General features: G+C 48.9%; 2 protein-coding genes across 2 annotated transcripts in view; both read left to right on the top strand.

The window, feature by feature from the left end:
* The window catches only part of copa (COPI coat complex subunit alpha), a 13,763-nt gene extending 3,501 nt beyond the window's left edge, over positions 1-10,262 (top strand). Inside the window, exons 6-30 of the mRNA XM_086204627.1 lie at positions 1-55; positions 1,514-1,623; positions 2,012-2,111; positions 2,480-2,698; positions 3,426-3,576; positions 3,692-3,758; positions 3,854-3,929; positions 4,121-4,203; positions 4,539-4,764; positions 5,115-5,253; positions 5,449-5,611; positions 5,720-5,866; positions 6,069-6,258; positions 6,346-6,441; positions 6,705-6,793; positions 6,963-7,086; positions 7,352-7,441; positions 7,594-7,700; positions 8,117-8,263; positions 8,368-8,508; positions 8,706-8,888; positions 9,063-9,173; positions 9,264-9,425; positions 9,527-9,721; positions 9,816-10,262. The exon at positions 1-55 is cut by the window's left edge and continues 55 nt beyond it. Of these exons, the coding sequence (XP_086060753.1) occupies positions 1-55; positions 1,514-1,623; positions 2,012-2,111; positions 2,480-2,698; positions 3,426-3,576; positions 3,692-3,758; positions 3,854-3,929; positions 4,121-4,203; positions 4,539-4,764; positions 5,115-5,253; positions 5,449-5,611; positions 5,720-5,866; positions 6,069-6,258; positions 6,346-6,441; positions 6,705-6,793; positions 6,963-7,086; positions 7,352-7,441; positions 7,594-7,700; positions 8,117-8,263; positions 8,368-8,508; positions 8,706-8,888; positions 9,063-9,173; positions 9,264-9,425; positions 9,527-9,721; positions 9,816-9,875 (3,231 nt within the window). The 3' untranslated portion in view covers positions 9,876-10,262. The remainder of the gene's footprint in view (positions 56-1,513; positions 1,624-2,011; positions 2,112-2,479; positions 2,699-3,425; positions 3,577-3,691; positions 3,759-3,853; positions 3,930-4,120; positions 4,204-4,538; positions 4,765-5,114; positions 5,254-5,448; positions 5,612-5,719; positions 5,867-6,068; positions 6,259-6,345; positions 6,442-6,704; positions 6,794-6,962; positions 7,087-7,351; positions 7,442-7,593; positions 7,701-8,116; positions 8,264-8,367; positions 8,509-8,705; positions 8,889-9,062; positions 9,174-9,263; positions 9,426-9,526; positions 9,722-9,815) is intronic.
* A 362-nt stretch (positions 10,263-10,624) lies between these two features.
* Positions 10,625-22,096, top strand: ncstn (nicastrin). Its single transcript, XM_086204640.1, has 17 exons — positions 10,625-10,697; positions 11,844-11,945; positions 12,243-12,366; positions 13,009-13,130; positions 13,823-13,968; positions 14,578-14,722; positions 14,959-15,071; positions 15,417-15,569; positions 15,646-15,750; positions 16,138-16,215; positions 17,082-17,251; positions 17,780-17,882; positions 17,969-18,067; positions 18,650-18,737; positions 18,973-19,136; positions 19,327-19,542; positions 20,293-22,096. The coding sequence occupies exons 1-17, from the start codon at positions 10,640-10,642 to the stop codon at positions 20,413-20,415; spliced, it is 2,109 nt and encodes a 702-aa protein (XP_086060766.1). The 5' UTR covers positions 10,625-10,639; the 3' UTR covers positions 20,416-22,096.
* Positions 22,097-22,461: the final 365 nt, after the last annotated feature.

Raw genomic sequence — 22,461 nt, 5'->3', positions numbered from 1 at the left:
GATCTGGTGGTGTCTGCTAGTCTTGACCAGACCGTGCGAGTGTGGGATATCTCTGGTGAGGGCCTGGGTTAGTGGACCAGAGGAGCTCTGGCTAGGTTGAGTGGGGGTTGGGTGTGGAACAGAGGATGAGAAAGAAGAGGAACAGGACCAATGTCAAGTCCTGATCCTTCCTCGTCCTCCCCAAGTGGTACAGGACAAATCTCTGTGGGCTGTTTGCAGAAACACCTCTTCTCATAAAGACAGGGATGCGTTGCTGGAACGACTCAGACGTATGGGTGGTTGAGCGTTCAGGGGAGCTCAGGGCTGAAGAGGTGTTTGTCTGCCTCTGCATGCTTGTAATCGTTGTTTGCTGCTTTCCTGTTTCATGTCCTTCTGTTTGCTTGTTCTGTCACTAACTGAACTCTAATGGTCTCACACCTGCTCTCCTTTCACTCACGTGCACTAAACATGATTCCATTCATCCCTTCCGTTCCAGGGCACCACTGCAGGGTGTTCAGGTTTCAGGCGTATCCCGGCCTGTTTCCCTACCACACTCAGACTCACAGCTCAGGAAGCCCGTTCCTCCTCTCAATCTGTTCTTTAATTGCAACAAGAAAAAGCCACTTTTCAGGACTAACATGTCTGAAAGTGTATCTTTTTAAGAAGGAACGTTCCTCAGGACTGATGTTTCATGTTTCTGTCCCGCTGCTGGCATGACTCTAGCACGGCTGCTTCTGCTGCCCACAACCTACCAGGAAATGTATCCCATTGTTTCTATTTCTGGAGTTAAAGTCTCCATGTTGTGACAGCTTCCTGCCAACCTGTCGCTATGATGGGTTGGAGTCTGTTGACTTTGCATGTGTCTCAGACGTCCTGATGGAAACAAGCATGAGCATCCATGACAACCAGAATAACTCCTGTCCCTGCCATCCAACGCCCCATCAGAGCACGTCTTTGCAACACCACCCACCCCCACATCAGCCACACCCATGCACTCCTCATGTCATCTTCCTCACTGCCCTCCCCAGAAACATCCCCCCGCACATAGGTTCCAGTTGTCCCTGGTGGCGCCTCCTCATGCTGCTGAGCGATCTGTTCACCACAGCGTTGGACAGGCTGGAATCACCAGCACAAGCTGGCTTTTCTCCAGCTGCAATGTTCCCTATCTTGTTTGAGTCTGCTGGAAATCTTTCATCACTTTCCTATCAAATCATGGGTCCTTTTTGCTGAGGCACTGATTAACCCAGTCAGAGGTTGTGTTGGTGTGATGATTATTTCTGGACTCATGCTGGTAGGGAATGAGAGGACAGGTTGTGTTGGTGTGTTTCAGTCCTGTGTGTGTGTGCAGGGTTCATCAGTCCTCCCTCTGCACATTTCCTCACTCTTTTCCCAGGCTATATCTTCGTTTTTGATTGTTTTCTTTACTTGTGTCTCATTTTGCCGTTTCTTTTTCCCTCCCATGTACTGTGGTTGTTTCCTGTGTAACTTCAATATGGCTCCCCCTTGCACCCGGTGATCTGAATGTTGGTTCCAGGTTTGAGGAAGAAGAACTTGTCTCCTGGCGCTGTGGAGACGGAGGTTCGCGGCATTTCTGGTGTTGACTTGTTTGGTGCATCTGATGCGGTTGTCAAACACGTCCTTGAGGTGAGCAGCAAATGAAATGGGTTGGATTTTATTTGCTTTGGAGCGCAGAAGCCCTCGGGCACGTTTCCCTGCGACCGCCATCGTAGGATTATGTGCTGTGTTTGTAGAAAATAACATGAAGTCATTTAAAAGAAGTGTAAGGAGACTCTCTCTTGCTCTTAAATCTTTTCATAACTGTAGTTTGATAGTAATAATAGTTCTTTCATAGTTTATGTCGTACTTTTACAAACAAAAACAGAGCAGACAACAAGCAGGAGCAAAAGGCAAAAGCAGCATCCAACATTCCCAGACATCTTTGAAACGCCTGAAATGCTCCTCAGGCCTCCCGCGGTGGTCGAAATGCTAATTTGATTTCATTTGTGACTTGAGTTTGTGGATGTGTGTCCAGGGTCACGACCGAGGGGTCAACTGGGCCGCGTTCCACCCCAGCATGCCTCTCATCGTGTCTGGAGCTGATGACAGGCAGGTCAAGATCTGGAGAATGAATGGTGAGTGACTCCGAAGACACGAGTTCACTTCAGTTATCAATGTGCTGAAGCTGGAGCTCTCGTATTGTTCCTGCCTTTTATTAATATTTGCGATTAATTAAAGGAAGACCCTGCATGAATGAGCGTAGCGACTGAGCTCGTGGTGATAGTCGCCCAACCTGCACTCATCAGCCTTCGTCAAAACATCAAAGATGAAGGGATTGCATTCATCCCTCCTGTAGAGTCGCAGATTCTTGTGCAGTCGCACACATCCAGGCACCTTCACAAGACACTTGTGTTTTTAGGTTCCTTTTTTCAGCGACTGACCGAACTTACATGTTGGAATCTTTCTTTCTGTCCATCCTCTGTTGAACTCCTCTGTGGTCCAGAATCAAAGGCATGGGAGCTGGATACCTGCCGCGGTCACTACAACAACGTCTCCTGCGCCGTCTTCCACCCACGCCAGGAGCTCATCCTGTCCAACTCTGAGGACAAGAGCATTCGGGTGTGGGATATGTCAAAGAGGACTGGAGTCCAGACCTTCCGCCGGGACCATGATCGCTTCTGGGTCCTGGGGGCTCACCCAAACCTGAACCTGTTTGCTGCTGGTAAGTTACTGGCTTCTTCAGACATTTACCAACGCCAGCAGTTGTTAGCAGGTTGTCCTGTCCAAAAGCAACTTCTACAAGAAGTAGAACAGCTTCACAACCACCACTCCTCTGTGCTGGAGGTAGCCAAAATTAATGTAGAGGTGACTTTTACAAAACAGTGGCTCCTGCCTACCTGAACCCCTCATCCTGGTCTACACGCCCTCTCACCGCTACGCTCCACCTGTGACAGACAGCTGGTGCTCCCAGCCCAGCGTGGCTCTGAGTCTCCAGCCTGGCTCTTCTCCTCTGTTGCTCCCTCATGGTGGAATGAACTTCCCAACTCCATGCGACCCTCAGAGCCCCTCCCTGCTTTAAGAGCCGTTTGGAGGCTCAACTGTTCTGGGACCAGGAGGCCCTCAAACCTGAGCCTCCTCCTCCTGGTCCTCAGGGTGGACCGAGTCAGGAGGTCAGAGACCGGCTCTGAGTGAACTCAGCACTGACAGTGGAGGATACTGAAGATACTGTTGATGAATCATTGGTTGAGGTTTTATTATATTGAGAAAGAAAAAATTGGCACTTCTGCCACTAGGTGGCAGCACCTGCAGTCAATCCGCGCTCACTCAGGTTCCTCCCTCCAGTCTCAATTCTTGCTCGTGGTGTACGTTGCTTTGGACAAAAGCGTCTGCCAAATGAAACTGTGGAATTGTAGAATTTCACACTGAAAGATGTTCTTTGTGTCCCTCAGGTCATGACAGCGGCATGATTGTGTTCAAGCTGGAACGTGAGCGTCCTGCGTACGCTGTTCATGGCAACATGCTGTACTACGTGAAGGACCGTTTCCTCCGTCAGCTGGACTTCAACAGCAGCAAGGACACTGCTGTCATGCAGCTGCGCAGGTTGGTCATTGCTGGTGGTTGTGGCACACCAGCTCTCTTTCTTAAAACTCCTCAAGAATTTGGAAACGTGTCAGACTAAGATGGCAGCTGTTGTGTTTATGCTCTCTTGTCCCAGTGGGTCCAAGTTCCCAGTGTTCAGCATGTCGTACAACCCTGCTGAGAACGCTGTGCTGCTCTGCACTGTGAGTAGCTCTCAAGAATAATACTTCCAGCCAGACTGCATGTGCAGGCAGGTACTTCATGTTCATGTGTTGTTAATACTATTTGCCTCCTGCAGAGGGCGACCAACCTCGAGAACAGCACCTATGACCTCTACTCTATTCCCAAAGAAAGTGACTCTCAGAATCCTGATGGTACTGAAACACCTCAAACCAGCAAAATTACAACTTCTCCCACATTTTGCATCACTTCTTTTGAATGAATTACTCAAAATGCACTTATGAAATGAATTGTAATATTGTAGTATGAAAAAATGCCAACCAGATGAGGTTCTACGTACAGTGCTCCCAGCAAATATGTGCACACCCTTTCTGTCCTCTCTCAGCACCAGAGGGGAAGAGGTCCTCCGGTCTGACAGCTGTCTGGGTGGCCAGGAACAGATTTGCCGTCCTGGACCGCATGCACTCAGTAAGTCCGTTTGCAGTTGTAGACATGATTTGAAATTCCTGGAATTCTTTTCTATTATCCATATTTTGATGGATATATTTTTATCAGAGGTTTTAGTTGAACTGCTGGAATGTTGAACAGGGTTTAGATTCAAGCTACAGTTACTAATCCGAGGCTGTAATTTGTGTATTTCCTCTTATTCAGTTGGGTTCATGATGAACAAGCATCACGCTAACAAGACGACAAATTCTAGCAGCTTTTGTAGTTATTGCTTTTTAATTGAAGTAGTTCTTCCTGTGTGTCTCGATGGGACGGGTTCATTATTCATGAAGCGCAACACTCGCTCTCTTTTGTAGCTGCTGATTAAGAACCTGAAGAATGAAATTGTGAAGAAAGTGCAGGTGCCAAGCTGCGAGGAAATCTTCTACGCAGGAACAGGTTCGCTGCTGCTGCGAGACGCTGACGGAGTCACGCTGTTTGACGTGCAGCAGAAACGCTCACTGGCCACTGTCAAGATCGCCAAAGTGAAGTACGTGGTGTGGAGTGCTGATACCAGCCACGTGGCCCTGCTGGCTAAACACGGTGGGTGGATAAGATTGATACAGACAGAAATCACTCTCTCTCTAAATGAGTCATGAGAGCGACGCTGAGGCTCAGATGCAGCACCCAGACGCTCCTTCGGTTTCCCTCGTGGTCGCAGTGTTATGAGGCTGGTGAAATATTAACGAGTAATACAGCCTCCTTCCCCGGATAGAAAGACAGACATCACCCTGAAAAGCTCCTGCACTCATTTCAGTTTTTCCCTTAAAAGTTCAAGTAGTTCACACAAAGACGGTAAGAGTTTGGTGAGCAGAAGAGTGACATTCACAAAGGTTAAAACTCCAGTGATCCAGAACTTAAGCTGAGTCTAAATCTGCTTTGTCATCCTTCAGCCATCATGATTTGCAACCGTAAGCTGGAGAGTCTTTGCAACATTCACGAGAACATCCGAGTGAAGAGCGGAGCCTGGGACGAGAGCGGAGTCTTTATCTACACCACCTCCAACCACATCAAATACGCCCTCACCTCCGGGTATGAAGGTCTGACAGGAGCACGGCTCCGTTATCAGGGCCGGAGCGTTTGTAGTTTTACTTTGATCAGCAAATGAAACATTTGACGCCATGTTGAAGGGCGATCACGGTCAAGCCCAAGCGTAGCTGCCTGATTTTGGATGGTTTGAGAAGTCTTTCTCATCAAGCTTTGATGTGCCGTTCTTCCTGCCTGCAGAGACCACGGCATCATCAGGACCCTGGACCTGCCCATCTACGTCACCCGTGTGAGAGGCAAAAGTGTTTACTGCCTTGACAGGGAATGCAGACCACGTGTCCTCACCATCGACCCCACGGAGTACCGCTTCAAACTGGCCTTGGTCAACCGCAAATATGACGAGGTGTGTCCTCACTCGCCGTCTGAATGAAGGAATGAATGCTGGATAAAGAAACTCTTCAGTTATATTGAAATACTGCCTTTAACAGAACTCTCGATTTGTCTCTTCCAGGTGCTCCACATGGTGCGTAATGCCAAGCTGGTCGGTCAGTCCATCATTGCCTACCTGCAGAAGAAGGGCTACCCTGAGGTGGCGCTACACTTTGTCAAAGATGAGAAGACCCGCTTCAGCCTGGCTCTGGAGTGTGGCAACATTGAGGTGTGATCAGTGTCCTTGTTCAACCGTCTGTTTCAAGGCTGTCCACTTGTTGTTCTGCTTAGTAAATGAAATGAGAGGCTGGGCCTACACTAACATTTGGAACACAGCTCATGCCTGTGTGTTTAACAGAACTTGACAAACATCAGCACAGCTCAGAGATAAAGAGAGACACTCAAACATGTGACTCTTACTGTGCACTCAGGTGGCGCTGGAGGCAGCCAAGGCTCTGGATGAGCGCAGCTGCTGGGAGCGCCTGGGTGAGGCGGCGCTGCTGCAGGGTCACCATCAGGTTGTGGAAATGTGCTACCAGAGAACCAAGAACTTCGACAAGCTCACTTTCCTCTACCTCATCACCGGCAATCTGGCCAAGCTGCGCAAAATGATGAAGATTGGTGAGGGACTGGAGTGGAAGTTGATCGGGAGGATGCGCAGGCTTTATTTGGGTGGCTGATAATAACAGGAGTTCTGTCTGTTTGCAGCGGAGATCAGGAAAGACATGAGCGGTCACTACCAGGCAGCTCTCTACCTGGGGGACGTCAGTGAGCGGGTCCGCATCCTGAAGAATTGTGGGCAGAGTGAGTTGCAGTGTCACTGTCAGGATGGATTCAGCAGTGTTTTATCTGCTGGTCGCTCTCCATGAAGTTGGAGATTCAGTCAGGATCCACTTCTTTGTTGTTGGCAGTTTTGGCCTTGCTTGTTGTGCTAGACTGGATGAACCAATGACATCGAACATTACAAGCCGTCTGAAGGTTTTATTGACTTACAGTGCCGATGTTTTTGTTTTTAATATTTGCAGTGAACATGAAGTCAGCATGTTGAAATGTTTGTGTCTCTCCAGAATCTCTGGCCTACCTCACTGCAGCCACACATGGACTGGATGAGGAAGCTGAGGCACTAAAAGAGACCTTTGACCCCGAGAAGGAGGCGGTATGTCAGGATAACATTCCCTCAACCTCCTTAGACATTAGAAAGAAAAGCATGAAGTCTTTCGTTTCCTTTTTCCCCACCCAACAGATGCGCCATAGCCTCCGACGGTACATTGACTCGTCGGGGTGGAGAATAAGAACATCCTGTAATATGAGTGATTGTCTTGTAGGTGCCGGAGGTTGACCCCGATGCACAGCTGCTGCAGCCCCCTCCACCCATCAACCCTCTGGACACCAACTGGCCACTGCTCACTGTCTCTAAAGGCTTCTTTGAGGGAGTCATCGCAGCCAAGGGTGAGTCATCACTTCTCCTGCCGCGTGGCAGATGTGTAGATCATACATGCGGTCGGTGGACACGACCACGTGTAGCAGTGGAGGAGGAGCCGGCACAGAGAAATGGCTCTGAAAAGGAAGATGTCAGATGTGATGTGTTCTCTTCATGGCAGTAGAACCGACATCAACACTTGGATGTGTCTCCTGATTCGCAGTGTATGACTGTAAGATATAAAACCCCTTTTTAAGCAAACATGTAAGAAAGATCAGCGTTTCTCTGTTGTAGGGAAAGCAGGTCAGATGGCTGCCGACCTGGACATGGACGCTACTGGAGGCGAGGGCTGGGGGGATGATGCCGAGCTTCAGCTAGATGAAGGTCAGTTTGGTGCGACTAAAGACCAACGGGAAGCCAACGCGTCAGCATGGTATAGTTTTGTTAGGGTTGGTTTCATGATCGGTGAATTCCCAAAGCGCTACCATTTTGTTGTCAAAAACAAACTCTCAAACGTGTCTTTGCTCTGGTTTCAGACGGCTTCATGGACGCCCAAGATGGATTAGGAGAGGAAGGAGGAGCGATGAAAGAGGAGGGAGGAGGCTGGGAGGTGGAGGAAGACCTGGACCTTCCTCCAGAGCTGGTGAGAGCAGCCACATTTGTCCAAATAAGAGATGGGGTTTTCTTGACCAAATACGTAGATGATTCAGCTCTCATGGCGTCCATCTCTGATACACACAGAGAGATTGAAGCCAACAGATCTTGATTGCCTCCTGATGGTGGCTGCAATTGGTTCTAAACATTTAATTTAACTAATGGAATGGACAGCGCTCTCTGGAACCTGCTGCACCTGATGTCTCTATGTTGGCCAGCAGGAGGCAGAGTGCAGTTCTCACTTGATTATCACAGTCTCAATCTAGAGTTTCAGATTTTGTCATTTTGCTGATGACAAAGTGGTCCAGCCAGCTGGTGAATGGGTTTACCACCGTCCATTCCGAGAACCTGTTACCTCAGTAACGGTCTCATCACAACATTTTTGTCCTGTCGTCTTCTCATCAGGACTTGCCAGCTAGCGGAGGAGGAGGAGGGGAAGATGGCTTCTTCGTTCCACCGACCAAAGGAGTGAGTCCTACCCAGATTTGGTGCAACAACTCCCAGCTGCCCGTGGACCACCTTCTGGCTGGTTCCTTTGAAACTGCGATGAGAGTATGTTCAGAATACCAGCTTTATTTGGATTGGTTCAAGTAAACTTTCTCACAGTTTGGTTGAAAGTGTTCATTCTCACGCTGATTGGCTCCGCCCCACTACAGTTGCTGCACGACCAGGTAGGGGTTGTGAACTTCGGCCCCTACAAGTCGCTCTTCATGCAGACGCTGTCCAGAGGCCGAACCTGTTACCTGGGCCTGCCCTCCCTGCCCTGCCTGCGAGGCAACCCCCAGAGGAACTGGAAGGTATGGCTGTTAGGTTTGTTTTTCTTTGTGTTCTAAAAGTGTCAGCGATGTCCATTTATTTTCCAGCTCCTTGGAGAATCTCAGATTATTTATAAGGAAAAAATTGACTCCTCACCTGAAACTGCTGTAGTTTTCCTGCTTCATGGTGACAATAAAAATGCAGATTTACAATTTCTTCATTTATTGACTCTCGTCAGGACTGTGGAGCAAAGCAGGGGCTTCCTGCGGTGGGCCTTCGCCTTGCTGACCTCATCGCCCGTCTGCAGCAGTGCTACCAGCTGACCACTGCTGGGCGGTTCGAGGAAGCTGTGGAGCGCTTCAGAGCCATCCTGCTGTCGGTGCCCCTGCTGGTGGTCGATAACAAGCAGGAGATCGCGGAGGTCAGTAGGAGACCGTATATGATTTGGAGTTATCAGCACCAGCATGACTGCAAGCCGGTCGTCTCACTGGACACACGGCACTGAAATAAGCGATGGTGGTAAACGCCAAACACCATGACGAGAGTCTCACCTGTGCGGGCGGGGGTCACCTGTGTGATCGGATCTTTGTTTCAGGCTCAGCAGCTGATCACCATTTGCAAAGAGTACATCGTGGGCCTGACCATGGAGTCTGAGAGGAAGAAGCTGCCTAAAGACACCCTGGACCAGCAGAAGAGGATATGTGAGGTGCAGTTGCTTCACCATTTTGAAACGCTGATCTGGATTCCTACAGTTGTGCGTTCTTGAACTTGATTCCTTCCCTCTCGTCCCTCACAGATGGCTGCTTACTTCACCCACTGTAATCTCCAGCCTGTCCATATGGTGCTGGTTTTGCGCACTGCACTTAACCTTTTCTTCAAATTGCGCAACTTTAAGACGGCTGCCAACTTCGCCCGACGCCTGCTCGAGCTCGGGCCGAAGCCAGATGTTGCACAGCAGGTTGGTTGCGCAACCCTTAAAACTTAATTTGTATTTAAAATTTCCCTCGGCAGAGAATTCTACTTCTTTACTGTGGCATTCACTTATTTTTCTCCTCTCAGACGCGTAAGATCTTGGCTGCCTGTGAGAAGACCCCGACAGACGCCCACCAGTTGAATTACGACCCCCACAATCCATTTGATCTGTGCGCTGCCTCGTTCGTCCCCCTGTACCGCGGGCGTCCTGTTGAGAAGTGCCCGCTGTCTGGAGCCTGCTACTGTCCTACGTACAAAGGCCAGATCTGCAGGGTCACACAGGTACCAGCCTTAAACTCACAAAGTAGGATTGAATGATTGCTTTTCACTGTCTCCACTTGTAGCCTCTAAACTGTCTTTTGACCTGATTTCCCAGGTGACAGAGATCGGTAAGGACGTGATCGGTCTGCGCGTGAGCCCACTGCAGTTCCGCTAAGCGGGACGTGAAGGAAACAAGATGCAGGGAGGAAAATCTGTTCTGCAAAGTCCCAAAATAATAATTACTAACAAATGAAACTAAACTAGAGGTATAGATTCACTGACCTATTTACCATGTACACCGTAAAGATTCAGTGGCAAGTGATAGTGTACGTTTTCACAGTGACGTTAAATCTTTCAATCCTTTCAGCTCTTAATTCCACGCTCCAAAGATCCTGCAAGGTGTTTTCTTCTGAGTGCTGCTGTGTCATTTGTGTCGTGGCTTAATTCTATCATACAAACCCTGCTGGTGTCTCTCTTCTGGCTGCATGAGGTGAACAATTCAATCGTCCCTGCTCTGTGTGTTGGAAAGTAAAGCATAAAATCAAATAAAAGCCTGTTGTATGAGCAAAGCTGAGAGTTGGTGTGGTTCATCGGCTTCGATGTGGTTTGTGGGCACAACGTTGAGGTTACTTAAAGGGATGGAGGATGATTTCATAGTCGGAACAAGCGGTGGCAAACCAATGGGTGGAGTCAACGAGGATACGGAAGTGACGTCACATTGCCTTTTATTAATTTCGGTTTAAAATGTTAAAAAAATTAAGATCTTTCGAATGGGAGAACGGGAATGATACAATAAAAATGCATGGACCCAGAGTTGAAGTAGAAAGAACACCTCGGAGCTGCCATTTTGAAGAAGTCCCCCTTTTAGAGAAGCGGAAGCCGGACGTTTTTCCATGTCAACACTTCCTGTTGTGGTGTCCTGATTTTCTAACCAGGAAGATGGATTTGCTGGCGAACAAATGGACAGTTACCCTGCTAGTTAGTTGGTTTTTCGTGGGTAAGTCGTGCCCCCATGGCTAAAGTCACCGCAGCTCGTATTCGTTATGAACGGGCCGTCCAGTGGCGGCCGCCCGCCCGCCTCGCTGTCGTCCCTTGTGCTCGCTGTTAGCCGAGAGCGTCGAAGCTTCCCTCACCAGTTTTCAGCTCCATTCCAGGGGTGTTTTTTCGGTAGACGTTTTACAATGAGATTTGAAGCTGCTCTTTGTCTTTACCGACGTCCTAAAACTTGAACGCAAGACATTACTGCCGGTGAATAACTCGCCAGCCTCCCTTCCCCAGACTGAGTCTGCGAGCCCTCCGCGGCTGCTCGTCCTCGGCGTGACTGCTCGTGATTCCCAGCCGGCGCCGCCCGGAGCTCCGGGGATTAAACCTCAGAACACCCAGGCAAACTGAATGTTTCTTCTGTAGTAATTTAACGTTGCCGAGATTTCCCCCAACACTTGAAGTGAGCGAGGCTGAACTGACGTCTCTGGACCATCAGAGTCAGCACTCGGGTGATGCAGGTAAACGGTGGAGGGTTCGAGTCTCACGTCACTGCTGCAGTTTAGAGAGCTCGGGGGGGGGGGGGGGGGGGGACTGTCCCCGAAGGGCTGGCCGCTCACGCCGACAAAGCCTGGTCAGAGCGGGGAAACCTGCACATTATTCTGCTGTTCTGAACTTTGCAGTGTGACTGGGAGCTCAAGGAGTATCTGGTGAATGTTTGTTCACATTTGGCACATAATTAGTTTGAAATGTAAAGAAGCGTGAACTTGCAGACAAAAAGGGGGGGGGGGGTCCACCCTGGAGAAGCGATGTCACAGAGCGTCTCTTGACGTGCTCTTCATGGAGAAGCCACAAAGCCAAAGGTGATGAGATGAGGTTTTTTTTTTACCAGGACAGGGATACGTTATTCTACATTTATTTTACTTTATCACCCACGTGACTAATAACCCTACTGCCTCTGCCTCTTGTGATGTTGGTCATTTGTGACTTCCTGTTGAAGTTGCATGTTGTTTTTCAGTAGCACACCTGTAATAAGGTAACGGTTATGATCGTTTAGTGTGTGGAGAACTTCATGAATACGTCCCTCTCCCCTGGTCACGGCCCTCTGAACAACACCAGCTCAGCGCTAACTGCCTGTTGTCACTGTTGTGTTCTTCGGCAGGTGTCGGCTGTAATTCAGTGGAAAAGAAGATTTATGTGCATCTAAATTACACGGTTCCATGCGTGCGACTGCTCAATGCAACTCATCAGATCGGCTGCCAGTGTAAGTAAAACAGCCTGTAGCGATTCTGCTGCTTCCCATGTTTCTGTCACTTGACTACACAATCTCTTCAAATCAGATTTCTAATGATTGCATTCATGTTTGCTCCACTGGGCGCTTTGAGCTTGGGTGCAGGCTGCAGGTGAATCTGCTCTGTGGCTGTGATGGTGAGGAATTAATTTCAAAGCGGGGGAAGACTCACAAGTGGCAGACACAACCCTCTCATGAAGCTGAGACCTGGAGGACGCAGCCTCCTGCTGGATCGTTTCATGTGTTGTGCTGACTTTGCTTTGGTTTCAGCTGCTCTGTCAGGGAATGTGGGGGTCCTCCACGTGCTTGAATCCGAGGGGAACTTGGACTGGGTCCTGCGCGATGGTTCCAATCCTCCTTATATGGTTATCCTGGAATCCCCGCTCTTTACCAGGTACTGTTGGGATCATATCACATCCTATGAAAGGAGTTCCTCAAGCTCTTCTGACCAGCTTAACTCGGTTTGTTCCTTAAGACCCCGTTTACACTTAAAATGGATTTTGAGAGTTAAGATCACAAGTGTATGGAACCACCACCACGCATCGTGATGCAGTCCCTGAAACACCTCCTGAGCTGGTCTGGGACACCTTTCACCTCATAGCCTTTGCAATAGAACTGCTTATGTGTCCTGAAGTCTCCCACAGGAGGATGTGGCAGGAAAATATGTCATCAAGTCAGGACGTGCTGGTTGTTCTGGTGACACTGCAAACATGTGTCTTGGTTCCCGGAACATCTTGTCGTTTTCAGAGCCAACCTGTGATTTGACTGTGTGGTGGAGGACTGACGACTGTCCAAGACGCATTTGTGAACCGGGTCTTCACCCTCTGACAAACATTTGCCTTAGAATGCCAAGCACTTCCTATGTAACAAATAATTAACGAAAGGTTTGGTCAGGTTAGGGTTAGCTCTTAGCTCTTCATGTTGTAAGGGGATTGCAGGTTCACCATTTTGGTTTCAAACTTACTTGAGCCTGAGGGAAGACACGAGGCTTGTATTTAGGAGAGTCTAATCCATGTGTGCCCTGCGTATTCGACAGATCCATCATGATGAAGTTGAAGAACGGCGCCAGCAGGGTGGCTGGAGTCGCGGTTGTGGCACCAAACACAAATCCAGCTGATGGCTTCTCTCCACACACCACCTGTCCCAACGAGAACACAGGTGGGTCGGACCTGTCGGATCTGAGATCCAGGATCCTCAGAGGGCTCAACTCAGGCTCTCTGTGTTGCAGTTTCTGCGGCATGACGGTGGTCCTAGACCAGGGGTCTCCAACTGGTCCAGACAAGGCCGCTGTGGCTGCAGGTTTGCATTCCAACCCAGCAAAAGCAACACCTGATCCAACAAGATCTCAGTTGATTTAAGTAGAATCAGGTGTTGCTTTTGCTGGGTTGGAATGCAAACCTGCAGCCACAGCGGCCTTGTCTGGACCAGTTGGAGACCCCTGGTCTGGGCGATCCTCCACCTGTCAACACATTCGATGTCAACCAGCATTTAACCCTCCTTTGTTGCCACTAACAAGATTTTTATTTGCTCAAAAAGGTGGATTGTCTTGAGACACTCAATCAAAAAGGTTTCTTATTACTTTTAAAACCGTTTCATTTTGTTTCCCAAAATCACAATGGAAGTGAATCCCCTCTCTTTTTTTTTTGAAAATGATGAATTGAAAAAGACTTCATGGAAATGGGGAGCCTTCATATCAAACCTGTTTGTTGGCCGTTGCTGTTTGACCACCTATAGACGTTTTATGCTGTCACATGGAAGTCATCGCCCTCTGGCGCCGCCCCACCAGGTTTTCCCTCTCATCCATTCACAACCTCATGAAAGCACCCTGCTGCTCTCCGTATTTCCTTCAGGTGTGTACTCGGAGGACTATGATCCAGCTTTGGCGCACTGTGGCGTGACAGTCTGGAACCCTCTGGGGAATGGTCTCTCCTACGAGGAGTTTGGCTTCCCCATCTTCTCTTTGGAAGACGACAACGACACTGAAGTCATCCGGCAGGTAAACATTCCAGCAGAAGCTGACACCTGAGTCTCGACTCTTGTTTTTAGTCACGTCTGATATCAGAAAATGTAAATCTTCTACAAAACTGCACAGTCAGCAGTACAATCTGGTCTCCGCTGGAGTCTCTGTGGTGGTTCAGATTGGGAGCCAGGAAATCACTTCCAGCATCACAGTTGTCCCTAAAGCCAACATGTGGCTCTTTCTGGTGGCACACGCTCATGCGACTCCAGCTTGATCGAAGCGTAGGAGCCTTGTCTCACCACGAGAAGCGCGAATCTCCATGGATATAACGTTTGAATCGCCTGGTTCTCATGCGGTGCCACGAGTCCACGAGTGCTGCTGAGCTGCTGAGCTCAACCTGGTCGGACTTCCATCTCTTCTATCTTGATAATGACGGATTTAAGGAGACCTCTTTGTTCCTGTCATTGCTGATGTATTCTGGCTTTGTACCGAACGCGTTCGTTGTGATGGGCAGACTGTTGGGTCGAACGTTTCAGTTGTGATCAAACCTATGCTTCTTGAAGCTACCGTGCCATGGAGGAAGCTCACCTGATCTGCTCTGATTTACTTGAGGGACTGAGAACTGCCACTCTTCTCCTCTCACAGTGTTACATTGACCACAACCGAGCTGTTAACGGCAGCACCCCCCAGTACCCGCTGTGCGCCATGCAGCTTTACTCCCACATGTCGGCCGTCACTGACACGGCCACCTGCATGAGGAGAAACGGCATCAACTTCAGCATCAGCCCAGGTATTCAGACGTGAATGGGTTGTAAGTCTAGCAGGTTTCTCTTGGTTTAACAGTCACTTTGCTGTCATTTGGAAATCCCTTTTTTTTATTCTAATATTTTTTGTGGCAACTTATAAGAAAGAAAGTTTTTAGAGGCACACACCAGCAACTTTTTGGGAAGCTTTAGGATGTATTTCCTTTTGAATCAAGGACAGGGTCAAAGCAGTTGTAACACAAGTACTCCTGTCTCCCTGTAGAGATGATGTGTGACCCACTGGGTGACTATAACGTTTGGGCGTCTACCAGGCCTCTCAACAACACAGCCAAGGGCCACAAGATGGGGGAGAGTGTGGTGATAGCAGCAGCCAGGGTGAGTGGCCCACACCGCGCTGACATTCTACCAGTCAGACATGTTTGTGATCATGCAGATGCAGAGACGAGCACTTGAACACTGCTAATTGAGCTAAAAGCTTTACATCGTGATTACTAAGGAAGTTACACTCACAAAAAGCAGTGTTGTAGTAAAAAGATAGATTTTTGGCACCAATGCTGTATCTGAAGAAGTCTTGTCATGTATTACAGTATTCATATTTTGTCCCACCCCTCATGTCACATGATGTTCCTGTAAAACCAAAACCTCCTGGCTTTTTTCCTCTGCTTTTCCTTCGACCTGACGCTGCCTGATGGATCCCGCCTCCTCTCGTCTCACCTGCAGTTGGACAGCAGGTCTTTCTTCTTCAATGTTGCTCCCGGAGCGCAGAGCAGTGTCTCCGGGTTCGTCACCCTGCTGGCGGCGGCTCATGCTCTGCGTAACGCCACCCAGGAGGCCCAGCCTAATCGCACCATCCTCTACACCTTCTTCCAGGGGGTGGGTTCCTGGTTCACGGTCCTGCTTGATGAATGTCTGAGATCGGAATAATAATGTTTTGACTGTTGTTCCCCAGGAAACCTTTGACTACATTGGCAGTTCGAGGATGGTCTATGACATGGAGAACAATCAGTTTGCTGTGGATCTGGACAACGTTCACTCAGTACTGGAGATCGGACAAGTGTGTATGATTGACTCCTCCACCTGCAGGGACAGCTAACAAATGCAGGACATTTTTAAAGTAGTTTTTCAGTACTCCAACACCAGACTGAATATTGCTGGATGGGTTCACATATTCTTTTCGAAACAAAACTCCCAGCGGTGTTTGATACTTGAAACGTCTTGGTCAGTAAAAGAGCTTTGTCCTGATGAGCCAAAATAATTGTGCAAAGATGTTGATGACATAAACCCAGGGGAGACCAGATGGAGGACGACACAAGTCAAACGCAAATGTACTCTAGTATCTGCTGGGTTACCAGGGGAACCAGCGTCAGGATTCGATCGAGCGATCCTTGTTGCTATGGTGCTGGAAGCTTCACCTTGACTTACATCAACTTGTTCACTCCAGGTGAGGCTGCGCGCTGACTCCCAGCTGTGGCTCCACTCGGATCCTGTATCACGGAGGAATGGCAGCGTCAATGAGGAGGTTTGTTTTCAGCGTTTCTAGAAGGCTGTCATGAGATGTGGAGATGGACTGCGAGTGTAGCATTGAATCATGAACCCAGGTACACCAAGACTTTGACACGGAGAACCTTGATAGAACAAGCAGAGTGCTGAAAGGAGCTGTGGCAAACAGACATTTATGAGACTGAAACATTGTGTTCAGCAAGATCATCGTCACAAATGAACATCAGTGATTTTTTGAAACATCAAAACAACCGTGAGAAGTGCAAGCTAACTTTGCGCCGTGATGTCACAAGCTGAAAACGAACAACGATGTTAACGAATGACTTGACGCTCCGTAACGGAGCTTCTTCAGTTTTCAGTGGGACGAGGATGTTTCATGTTCCGAGACAAACCCTGTTGCGTTCCGTAGCTATTTGTCAGCAACCATCACCCTCAAGACACATGAACATTCTGAAATTCGTGTGTGCGCTGTTTCTGGCGCCATAGGACGACCCGTCGGTGCATCTTAAGCTAATGTTGACATTGTCTCAGGCATTGAACCCAAAACCTGTTGACTCTGAGATGAGGGACCTACTCGATCCGGGCTAACCTCTCCAGCTGGGTTCCCTCCTGTGCCTCTCCATTCCAACACTCACACACACACAAGTGTTGCTTTGGTGGCAGGGTGAACATTTCAGAAGAAGATAAAGCATCAGAATTCGAGCAAAACAAGCTCTGAAATGAATGAAAAGATATTTTGAAAGAGTGGGAATGGACGTCAGTGTTCCTCTGAGGTGCTCTGCCTGCTGAAACCTGGTCTGGACCGTTCTTAAAGAACAGCAGCAGAACTAGAACGCTGTTGTGTGTGTTGTGAGCAAAACCGTTATTTCTGCTGCTGTGTTTCAGGTGAAGAAGCTCATCGACAACTTGCACGCTGCTGCCTCGGGTTTAAGCCTCTCAGTCGGTGAGCCTTCGTTCTCTCAGCCGCTGCCGCCCTCATCCTTCCAGCGTTTCCTGCGATCTCGGCCAATCCCTGGCATCGTTATTGCGGATCATCAGACTAATTTCACCAACAGGTGTCCTTCAAACGCACACAATCATGAAACACCCTTGGGACACATTTGCACTGGTTCAGTTCGGCTCATGTCGGGGCGGTACAGCTCGGTACAGGTGCGTTCCCACCAGCACCGGTACCACGTCAGCGTGGGTGGACCCACCGACGGAGAGCTCCCTGGTGTGATTTGTGTGAGACACAACAACAACAATGGAGGACGTGGAGGCAGCGTAACGCCTGCTGCTCGTCAGGGTTTTTTTCGTAAACTAAAAGTGAGGGAGGACAGACAGACGAGGCTTCAAGCAGTGAAACAAAACCCCCAAGAAACGAATAAGACAGGAAGTAGACCATGTGACGGATAGGTTACCCAATCAGAGCCCTGCTTGACTCGCTTGGAACCCCAGCGGAGCAGGGACCAAAATGGTAACATTAGTACCGTGCTGGGGCCGGTGGACACGGGGCCGAACCGACCCGAGCCGAGCTGAAGTGAGCAGTGGAAACGCGCCCTTAGATTCATGTTTGCTAGTGTGATTCTCTCTTGTGTGTGCAGGTTCTATGAAAGCATGTATGATAACACAGAATACCTGAACCTGTCTTACCCATCGAACTTGACTCAAGATGAACAGCTGGAGTTTGTCACTGAAACAGCAAAGGTATCTCCTTTTGCTAATTAGCTGAGCAAATCCAGCCCACCATGTTTGGAGCGAACCCATCAAGATTACCTGTGTTTCTCTGGCAGACTCTGACTGAGGTGGCCACCATGGTCGCTCGAGTTTTGTACAAGCAGGCAGGAGGAGAAGATTCTCAGATGATCAACATCAACGCTGACCCTCAACTTGTAAGATTCAGGGAGTCTGAAATGTTTGCAACTGTCTCCCATGTCCACAAATCCACCGTTGCTCAAACATGCTTCAGTAGGACCCACATCTTCCTCTTGGGTGCTCACGAATCCACTGACACTTGGATTTGAGCTGAAAACGAACCAGAACATTTAAGTTTGGCGTGACTGTTTGTTTTCAGCATCTTTGTTCTTAGTTGGTCTCCACTGGCTTCAGCCAAACAAGTGGCTACCATTTTCTGAATTCTTGAGTTACCAAGAGGTCATGCAGGAGAGGAAGAACCTCTTGGTGAGACACCGTTTTACCATCTTTGACATCAAGATGAACATCTTCAGCTCGTCAGTCGATGTCAGGCTGGGCTGGGCTGATATCCATGTGTCAAGTCCTGCTTCCATTTGACATCTTTTCAAGGATGACAGTCTTCTGAGCTTCCTTTTCTATCTAGAAATGTTCAAAAACAGCACAGTTGGATTGATGAAAATGTCCTGACATGCTGGGGGGTTCTCATGCTAGATTCCCCTCACGCATGTAGAAACCTCCCGTGTAGATTTCTCATCAGCGACATGTTTCCGGTCCCTCAGATGACCCAGATGCTCTACGGTTTCCTTGTCCGTTCCAACAACACCTGGTTCCAGCAGCTGATTCCCTCAGACCTCATGAGCCACCTGAGTGAGTTGAGATACAATCTAATCTCTCTTTTTACTTTCCTCAAACAAAAGAGATGTTCTCCATCCATGCTTGATTCATTAGAACTACGTCTTGTCTCTGGGGTGCCGGAAAATGTGGACTGGTGTATTTTCTTCTGCCTCCTGGATCCTCCATCACCAGGAAATCACTTTTGTCGACTTCACTTCCAGACACAACTTTGAATCTTTTGCTGCTCTTGTTCTTGTATCTTTACCAGAGGACAAACCTACAAACTTCTACGTTGGTGTGAGCGAGCAGTCCAGTGAACCAACCTTTCTGGTCCAGTACCTGCTGGCTAACCTGACTGGGAGCGCCGTCAACGTCACCCAGGAGAACTGCCAGAACCAGAGAGCAGATGAGAACGACAAAGACAGCAAACATGTAAGGCCTCAGTTTGTCAAATCATGAATGTTCCGTGTCGTTTTCATCTCATTTACAGCGAAGAGGAATCAGAAGAAGACATTTTAGTTCAGCTAAATCCTGCTGTATCTCACAACTAGGTAGACTACAGGAGACGAGTAGCTTTCCCCTCAAATTGAGGAGAGACTACTAATTAAAACTCTTTCCTCAGATGTACTCGTACTTGTGGGTTCAAGGTGCAGCCCCTCCCAACAGCACAGAGAGGGAAGGCTTCTGTGTACGCTCCACCGCTCGCCTCTCCAAAGCGCTGTCCCCAGCCTTCGACCCGCTGAAAGAGTACACCTCCAAAGACTACTCAACCTGGACGGAGTCCAGGTGGAAGAGCATCAAAGGCCGCATCTTCCTGGTGGCCAGTCACGAACTGGAGGTAGGTCGCGCCTGTTGGTCTGAGTGTGAAACTCTAGACAGTCCAGGAGGACTTTGGCGATGTCAGTGGCGTGAACTTCCTGTTTTTTTGGTTGCGCAGTGTGAAAGTGAACTCACACGAATGGATGATAAATCTTGGAAGTAGAGAACCAGGGATCCTCGCTTCCCCTGGAGCCAGTTTGACGTGACCCTGAGCGAGGAACTGAAGCCCTGACTGCTCCTGTTGAGTAGGGGGCCCGCCTCCATCAGCCGTATATCAGGGCAGCCCGTTTACCATGAGTAATGTCTAAATCCACACGGGCGGCCCTCCAAGGGCGCGTTCACAACCCAGTCTGCTGTGATGCGCCCCTGGCGTGGTGGTGTGGGCACCACTGAAAGCAGTAACTGTTCTCTGGTGGGAAGTGGCAGGAGACCACCTCTCCCCGGCCATGTTGGTCATCGCCAAGTGAACCCGAGCTGCTCCCCGGCGCTAATTTTTTGACCAATAACATCAACTTCTGTGAGCACATTTGTAGACGGCGCTCAGCGACGGTTTCTTTTAACTTTTTAACGAGTAAATGAACCAAATCATTCCATTTTAATTTGAGTGGGACTCGTTAAAGGGACTGTAGATGTGAAAGCACCTCAGGGTGCCATGTGGATTTTGTAAACCTCTCTCTCTCTCTCTCTCTCTCTCTCTCTCTCTCTCTCTCTCTCTCTCTCTCTCTCTCTCTCTCTCTCTCTCTCTCTCTCTCTCCCCCCCCCCCTCCAGATGCTGACGCTGGGCGTGGGTGTCGGCGTGCTGCTAACGTCCCTTCTGCTGACGTACATCATCAGCTCCAAAGCTGACATTCTCTTCAGCTCAGGGAGGGAGCCCGCCAACGCCACCTACTGATCCTCACACTCCCTCAGAGAAGGCGCAGGCCCACGACCACTACTACTACTACTACTACTACTACTACTGCTACTGCTACTGCTACTATTTCTACCAGACATGGACCAGGTTTTTTCTGTACAACACAACACAATTAGGTACACCGACAGTATTCCCACAGACGTGGGGGGTAGACAACATCTCTGTGTCAATGGACTCACTGAGGTGAGGCGTGACATCTGGACTGCACTCGCCTGGACGGATCTGGACTCAACAGGGTCAGGAAGCACTGGTCAGGCACCAGCAGGCCCTGCCAGTGAAAAAAGATGTTTATATTTTAAGTTTTTTTGTTGTTGATTTATTGTAAAGAATGTTTTGCTAACTGTTTCATGGGATAGACGCTAAGATTGAGCTTTTGTTAGTGTGTCTGTTCATGTAATTTGTGAATGTGACTGCGTGAGTGAGCAATTGTTGATTCAGTACGTACGAACAATTACGAGTGTGTGGGACACAGACTGTATAAAAGACCTGGACAGTGAAGCCAGTGTGGAAGTGCCTTAAACCTGCATTCTTTCTAATGGCCAGCAGGGGGTGACTTCACTATTTGTTGAAGAAGTTTGATTGTATAGAAGTCAGAAAGAAAATTACCCACTTAAATTAATTTGTAGTCTGTTTTTTTCTCTCCAGTCCAACATGGTCATGATTGGAGGAACATTTATGAAAGTGCAGGCTAGCCTTTAGGGTGTGGCTACCCTGTGATTGACATGTTCCCACAGCAACCTGAAGATGGCGGCACCCAGTCCACAAAGCAACAGGTGACATCACGCTGGCTTTGTCCACTCGTTTCTACAGTCTGGGGCGGGGCTGGGCAACCATGAGCCATGGAGGGCCGTGTGTGTGCAGGTTGTCCTTCCATTCCAACACTTTAGCAGGTGAGTCCACTGATTAACACTCCTGTGGCTGAAGGTGTGTCAATCAGTGGAATCACCTGTTAAAGTGTTTGGTTGGAAGGACAACCTGCACACACACGGCCCTCCATGGCTCATGGTTGCCCAGCCCTGGTCTAGGGTGTGAACCTTGTGTGGGAATGGCAGTGGTTTGTGCAGTCCTGGAGCCGTCTCCTGTCACGGAGTGAGCGCAGCAGTTACTTCCAGTGTTGACAAACCACTTTCTATGAGCAAGTAGAGGAATTTAAATTCAGGGTTCTGCAGCATCAGGAAATCTACAGTGAAGCATTTTGATGCGTCCGAAAGAGGCAAAAAAACCCAAACTTGAGTCCTTGTACACATAGAAGTACACGTGTGTGTGTGTGTGTGTGTGTGTGTGTGTTGTTTCAGTGTCACATGTTGTGATGTGTGTTTAGAATGCCCACCCTGATCCTGCGGTGGCTGAGAGACCCATCGATCATTTGCCAAACCCTTAAAAATCCAGTCAGAAACGAGCAAACGTGGTCGGGTCTTGGCCTGAAGACCCTTCTGGCTCAGGCCCTAAACACTGTTAAACAAAAAATGTACTTAGGACAGTGGAAATGCACCGGGACTCTGGCTGAGCGCTCGCTTTAGTTTAAGGTTCCTTTCAGCGGTCGTGCCGGAAAATTGTGGCGAGGAGAGGTTTTAGTGTGGATGGATGTTGATGTTTGAAGCTGGAATCAGTTCACTTCTTGATGCCTTGATGAGGAAATAAACGTTGCTGTCACAGGTTTTCTTTCTTGGTGTTTGAATTTGACTCAAAGTCACCAGCGTGCTGACAAATGATGTCACCGCCTGGATCTTGAGTTGTACGTTTACACAGCAAAAACAGCTTTTCACAGTTTATGAAGCGGCGTTCCCTTGAACCAGCCAAGAGAACTTAGTGTTATTTCTTCAGGATCCTCGGGGGGGGGGGGGGTAGCAGACGATGGCGGGCGCCGCTGAGGCGAGGAGTGAAGCCCACCTTCCTCCTCTGAATACTAAAATGATTGAATAAACCTGGCAGGGAGACCCAGTAGAGGAAAAATCCTCAATCCTAATAAGTTTGTGGTTAAAAAATGGCGTTTCTTCGATTTAGTTTTTGTGGCAACCCTAGTCA

This window comes from Aulostomus chinensis, chromosome 5 (assembly GCF_037954235.1).
Source record: "Aulostomus chinensis isolate RoL2024-O1b breed Wild chromosome 5, RoL_Achi_v1.0, whole genome shotgun sequence".
NCBI classification, from domain to species: Eukaryota; Metazoa; Chordata; class Actinopteri; order Syngnathiformes; family Aulostomidae; genus Aulostomus; species Aulostomus chinensis.
The sequence above is the reverse complement of the archived record's forward strand: the minus strand, read 5'-3'. Positions and strand labels throughout refer to the sequence as shown.